Source organism: Dendroctonus ponderosae, unplaced genomic scaffold (genome assembly GCF_020466585.1).
Source record: "Dendroctonus ponderosae isolate FM_Combo_2020 unplaced genomic scaffold, Dpon_F_20191213v2 Dpon_F_20191213_2, whole genome shotgun sequence".
NCBI lineage: Eukaryota > Metazoa > Arthropoda > Insecta > Coleoptera > Curculionidae > Dendroctonus > Dendroctonus ponderosae.
The window spans coordinates 11900027-11907096 of record NW_026018165.1 but is presented as its reverse complement, the minus strand read 5'-3'; the positions used below and the strand labels follow the sequence as shown (position 1 = coordinate 11907096).

Below are 7070 nucleotides of genomic sequence, written 5' to 3'. Positions count from 1 at the left end.
CAGCTCAGATTAAATTAGTTACCAAATATCCCATATCATCAACTGACTATCCGCTTTTTTGTTGCCGAATTAAATTTATAGGTGATTTTGCTTATATCACCGATAACTCTCTAATGGATCCCGGAATTATAGTTTACTCAAGAAGGCAAAATGTATCTTGGAAATTGCGAGATGCCTCAATGCGGCCGAATCCAAAAGCAATTCCATTCACTGTGGACGATGTCCTTTTTGACGCGTCCGTTCCTGTGGGTAAGTATTAATATTAGCTGCGATTGGAACACATCAGCGCAATGCTCTCAAATTAATAAAATTGTTAAAGGTATATACAAAAATATCGAAATACGTGCAATTTGGAGATCGAGGGATATTGCTATGAATTGTAAATATACGTTTCATACGGCTAAGTAAGCTAAAAAACGTAATTAAAAAAATATCATCCATACTTCAAGCCCGATTTTCTTGTCTAAAATTTCGTACTCTTTCAGCTTATGTTGAAAAAATTCAATAAATTAACCTTCCATATCAACCAAACCAATTTCGATCCCACCACTTCACTTCACATTATCTCCGTTGACATTTCTTATACGCGTAAATTCTAATTCTTTGTTCTGATTAAAACATTTTAGCTTGATTGATTGTTATAGTTTATGAATATTTCAGTGCTTTATTGAGGTTCGTTATGAACAACTTTCCATCAATCTCCAAAAATCTAAACTTACACCCGGCCACAAATCTTCTTTTGTTATGTAAAATGCCGCAATGATCCTTGCACCAAGAAATTATTGTAAATTAAACTACAACATAAAATATTTCATAATTAACCCAAATACATGAGAATTGATGCGATACTCAGAAGAATCCACTACTGCCCAAATGTAACGTTTAGCATAATAAAATTATTGATTTTTCTAAGTTAAACGCGCTAAAGGAAGAATACTTTTTGCAATTCGATGAATAATTGGTTGTTTCGTTGTCAGAGAAAACCCGTTTGTTTGTTTCAGATGGTATTGCGCTAACCCCTTATAGCCACAACGGTAAAAAACGTTTATACTACTGTGCCATGTCATCTTTCACAATTTATTCTATAAGCACAAGTGTTCTAAAAAATAAGCCATTAGTGACATCAGGCAAATGGAGAAGGCGGATTAGATCAGAAGGTGAAAAGAACAGTCAAAGCGATGGTAACTATTAATTTAATTAATTTAATGGGTGGTTTAATTGTGTTAGTTTGTAAATACTTGCTGATATTTTCCGAATGTTAGGCATTATGATCGATGAACTGTCCACCATGTATCTCACAATGCTCCCCTTTTCTGGGATCGCGTCATGGAAAACGGACCTACCCACCTCAACAATGCAATTAGTCTATACGAACAGAGAAACCATGGTATGGCCAGACGGTTTTGCATTCGACCAACAGGGGTTCTTGTATGTCATTTGCAACAAAGTTTTCAATTACATAGACTTGAAACGAACTCCCGTAATTTCCGGAGATACCCCTTTTAGGGTGTTAAAAACATTTACTGGTACCAGAAGTTATTTGTATAGATAAAGTATTGATGTGTGAACAGCTTTTTCAATATTAAAGCCGCTGCATGAGATTAAATCAGTGATGAATATTGATGCCGATTCCCCATTTGTTTGAGAGCTAAATCTAGAATGTGAACAAAATAGGGAAATTCAGTTACTTTTGTTTATGAACGGGAAGGAAAGAAACGAGACAAAGGGGAGGATATTATTTCTCCCATCTAATCTCCTTGCTTATAGGATTAACGTACTCGTTTCCCAAAGCTGGATCCCAACCACATTTTCTATAATGCTGATTGAAATAATGCTATTACTCACCCCTTATGTGATAAATCGCAATCGCGCCTTAGATTTTTTAACGTTGATATACTCTAAAATTGTCTTAGTTTGCATTTTAATACATTGAGCTTATTAAAACGGGAGGTTTTTATTAACATTTTCACCGTAACAGCTCTCGTGATACATTCCTATGGTGAGTTGAGAGAAATGTTACCTACGGTAATTAAGTACATATATGTTTTAAATATTGCCAGTTTTGCATTCGCTGAATGCTTCAGATCTTTACTTATTTGGAAAATTATGTTCAATTTTTCATCAGTTGCAAAGTTAATGAAGAATGTCGTAACTGTAGATCGATCCAAGAAAGTATACAAACCAATAAATGAACAACATCCCATACAATTTCGCATGAAAATAGAAGACAATCAACTGGTCTGTTTGGATGTGGTGGTCACAATAAGGTATACCGCTAAACAACAGATCAGCTTCCAACTCTCCAGCCGCCACGAAAAAAGGGCCTCAGACGAGGAAGCAGAAAGATTAAGCCGAATCGAAACAACCATCAGGTGCTTTTCCTCAGAGCAGATATTTTCGGATATATATTAAATGATTGTAAATCAGATGTTATGTTATGACGAAACGTTGATCAGTAGTTTCATGTTTCGGGGCCTTCAGAAAAAATCGATTACTTAAAGGATATTAGTTTTATTTGGGACAACGGTGAAGTATAAAATCCTTCCATAAAGACAATGAATACAAAAGTAACGAGCTGATTTGATCCATCAATTCTTGGATTAACTTTTCTATCGTGCTTCTCCTGATAGAATCAAAAAGAAGTAATCCAATGTCTTAGTAGTGTAATCGACCGAATATAAAAAAACTGCTAGATAATTAACTGTCGGTTTCTGACACACAGGTATTCATCAAAAATTCAATCTCTCGATAGCTAAATATTATCTGGTCTATTTCCCTGAATTTTCTCTCCAATTTGGATTTGTATGTAGTTAAATTATATAAGACGTTTAGGCACTCTTCATGCAGTAATTAATTAAATAAAAAATTTGTTTCCCTGTAAGTAAGAAATGAATAGAAATTTGCAATATTATGCTCACTATACATACCTACATCAAAATTTTTGTGTTGATTTGTTTTAAAATAGTCATGAATCTCTTACTTAAGAATCAAGAGATAACTGTATTGAAGTTCGCAAAGATCAGCTTTATTCTTAATTAAATAATTACTTGGCTGATAAATTGCATATTTTTGTTTCGTCTAAAATTGCTATATGCCCATATTGTAATGAGTCCGTTTGAGCCAGGCGCTGTACGAACAAAAGTGGTTATTGATATTGATAGACGCCTCACAAGTAGTCTGATCAACTGAAATCAAGTTAAGCTTTCAGATTGTCCATCCAAAGATGCCATTGTTGCCAATCTAACAGTTGGCACACATTAATTTTCACACATTTTTGCACAGAACAAATCTCCTGCCGCTCTAAAATTGTGTGAACAAACGTCATCTTGCCAGACACTTGCATTCTGCAGGTTTATTCACTTTATGGAAATCAGTTAACTGCTGGAAAACTTCTGAAATGTTAACGCTACTTGATGTGTCCGGATTTAAATTGTAAAAATATGTTAAAAATGTTTTTGTCTTTGGCGCAGAACACAATTAACATCTCGAATTTGAACTCTAATGCGTCTAAAATGAAAATGGCTTCTTAAGAAATCTTAAGTTTAACTTTTACCTCTCGTTTTAAAGCCGTTGTTCTAGAGATGACACATCAAATAAAATAGTTCGTTTGGTGGTTATCCAACCGTATTGTTCTATGAATAACATAACTGTTGCTGATAATTTAAAATGGAATTTAGACTATAAGCTGTATACCTGGCTGGTAACATAATTGTTTAATAAAATAATTACGTTAGTTAAGAATAACTTAGAATGTTACTCAAATTGCTTTCATTTTAGAAGCTAATCAATTTTTGCCTACTACATTTTACATCAACAGTTAATGCCTTATCGTGCTTGCACTACATTCAAGCTGCTTTTGAGGTACCTTTGAGATTAAACATAAATCTGATTTTGCGAAATGAATGTAATATATAAGAAATAAGAGTAAATACAGTGAAAACATAAAGAAAGCGGTTAAAGCAGAACATTTTTAATCGGAAAAAGCCGTTATTATAAATACAGCTTATATAACCACCTCAATTAATAAACTTCGAAAGACCAATTCACCATCTCTATATTGAGTTGCTGTTCTAATGTAGTCATAATCCATACTGCATTTAGTATTCATTATTACTCATCATCTACTCAGAGAGAAATTCTTCTTAGTAAAAAATGGACTGCTCCTAGACGTATAAAAGTATATTTTCAAGTGCTCGCTCCGTATAAGCTGCTAATAATATATCGCATATATTTAAAATAGATAAAAACCGTAAAAATGTCCAGCATAAATGTTATAGAGGCCCAGCGGCCATGAATAAAATTGAAATGTTTCTTTAAAACTGATATTTGGATACACAAAGAATACTAAGTTATGTAGGCATGCCGTTTTCGGCGAACTCCTAAGTCTGCTTTGTGAATTTCATCTGGAAATTATTGACAACTACTAAAGTACCTCCTGATAGTCACCGTGAAAGAGAATATTTCTATATTACGAGCGTACGTATGTGAAACTAGCATGTTCCGGAGTAATATTTCTCTGACAACATACAGACTCGCAATAAAGAGACAGTTCATGTATAGTTAGGAAATTGAACATATATAAATTTTGCGTTTTGAGATTTAAATTCGATTTTCCTTTTATGACTTGAAAATTGAAATCAAATAATGTTACAGGGAATTCCAAAAACATAGTGAGCTGAGTTAATAATAAGCCACTTTTATTACATGAAGATTTAGAAGATATTGCAACCAACTTCTATAGTTCATTTTACGTTTTCTTAGTAAGGACACGATTACCTTATCATAGGACTACTTTATCTTAGAAGGAATAGGAAAACATGTATAAAGTATAAAAAAAATTACCTTGATTCCTTGATTTGTTTACAATCTGCCCTGAGAACAATCAGTAAATTTTTCACTTATTTACAGATATTGAAATTGAGTGAATAATAGAAAGAAACTGTATTTATTTTATATTTAGTTGAACAAGTTTTTGTGTCCCTTAAAACGAGGAACATTACTTTATTACATGCGTATTATTTAGCGAGTCTTTTGCTTTTTATTAAATTTTTTATTTGGATGTGCTGATAATCTATTTTTGTAATGCTTGAAGTGGTTGCTTATTTCTTCTTTCACTGTAGTTATTTGAATGTATTTTCTGACGATTTCATTGGGTATAAACCAAAGTGCTGCTACAATGTTTTTTAGTGTTTTGGATTCAAAACTTTCTATTATTGATATGTTTGAGTCTGCTGCCGAGCTGCATAATAGAATTGGAATCCATAAGTCCAGATCGGTTTCAGTATGCATCTGTAAATTAAAAGTTGCTCTCGAGAGCAACTCAGCAAGAATATTAAAAATAATCGACATTTGCTTCATTAAATATATGAAACTCATACAGATAGATGTGCGAAAATCGATTGACCTAATTATACATATAAGGTTTTTGATTGCAAACTACACTGCAATATGTAGATATACATTTGTTTCCCACCACAAATTATTGCAGGAACGTGGAAAAACATTCAAACCTTCGCATATTGTGTTACTCCAATTATTTTTTTCCAAATGAACCTCATTACACATTTTCCATAAATCCGCAGCAATACGAACATGAACTTACTGTGCATGGCTGAACTTTTTTGACGTAAATTAAGCGGAGAACTTTTTAAAAGTAATTAGTGCTTTGCCTGAACCGTCACTTGCATAATTAGAATAACGTCACGTAGCGCTATATCCTAGATTTAATTTTAGTTTAGAGCCTCATGAGAGAAGTAGTTTTCTTAAAGCTCCTTGCTTGAGTGCCTTAAAAACTGAGTTGTGGTAAATTGTATATGTACCTTGAGGATGGTTAGAGTTATAAGTAGGATACATGTGAAGTGCGTTCACATGAAACCACACATGGCATTAATGCTTGTGACGGCTCTTATTAAAGCAAATTTAATGTTAGTTCTTAGTTGCATAATGAGCGTTTCATTGGCAGCTTACGTGGCGTCTTATGAACATTCAAATATGTAAGAGAACATATCTCTTCAATGCTGAAGTTTCTATTTAAATTAGACTGTAAAAAGCAGGTTGACCATACTGGCTGATTTGTAATTGTACCTTTTCGAGTATTTTAGTCTTTATTTGGTCCTAGGAAAATTAAGCGCTGTGGTGCAATTTATTAGAGAAAATTTGAGAACCCCCCAAATCCTGATTAGTTATTTACACTTTATGGGTTTAGTGGAGGTTTCCGTTACAGATTACAACTAGTCTGTTGTGAGCGTGTTTGGCAGGAAATTCCAATTTTTCCATGAGCTCGCTGAGTTCTTTTTAGTGGAATTTTTGTCTCATTATTTAGTAACTGCATTTTTGAGCGAAGTATTATCGCGTTTCAAATTTAGTGTTGAGCAAATATTCTCAGTTCAAGCACTACAAGCACCGCATTTTCTTTAAAATTACGGGTTTTGTCAGATTTGAGAGGTTTGTGTAATGTTGTGGAACTTGTGGCAGGTTATTGAGAAGGCGAAACTCAAAACAATTGTTCTTTCGCTCACTTTTTCCGTACGATTAGATTTGCAGGGACATTTTTCTTCAAACATCTCTTTGCTCATTTGCCACATTTCAATGCAATGGCGACTAATCGTAATTTGTAGATAAGTTCTATATTGTTGAGGCGGATTCATTTTTTTACAAACTTCTTTTTGGGTATTTCGCCTCAAAAAATTTTGCCTTTAAAAAAGACTCGTCTTTTATAACAGATTGATAAATAGTGCTCCTATTTCGCAATAAGAACGAATTATTTATCAAAAAGTAATCAAGAACTATCACCTAGAGGGTATCCTACGACACACTTAGGCTCAAGCTGTAAGAGAAAATTCCAATTAGTAGAGAAATTAATTTGAAAAATTATCTTGACGTTTCGATAGCTATTTTCTGCTATCGTTATCAAAAGAACCTAAATGAACCTAAAAAAGAGTATGTTAATAAATTGTGTAACAATAGTAGGCTAATACAGTATATGAAAATTCGCTCTGATAATTCGTCTGTGCAAATTGTCGGTTATGTGACTGACTTAATCTCATTGTTTAAATTAATAAAGGTAATGT

General features: G+C 33.3%; 1 protein-coding gene across 1 annotated transcript in view; it reads left to right on the top strand.

Moving 5' to 3' along the window:
* Positions 1-1606, top strand: part of LOC109544697 (protein yellow) — an 8832-nt gene extending 7226 nt beyond the window's left edge. The window contains exons 4-6 of the mRNA XM_019915021.2: positions 82-249; positions 1002-1181; positions 1263-1606. Coding sequence (XP_019770580.2) covers positions 82-249; positions 1002-1181; positions 1263-1552 — 638 coding nt within the window. The 3' untranslated portion in view covers positions 1553-1606. The remainder of the gene's footprint in view (positions 1-81; positions 250-1001; positions 1182-1262) is intronic.
* Positions 1607-7070: the final 5464 nt, after the last annotated feature.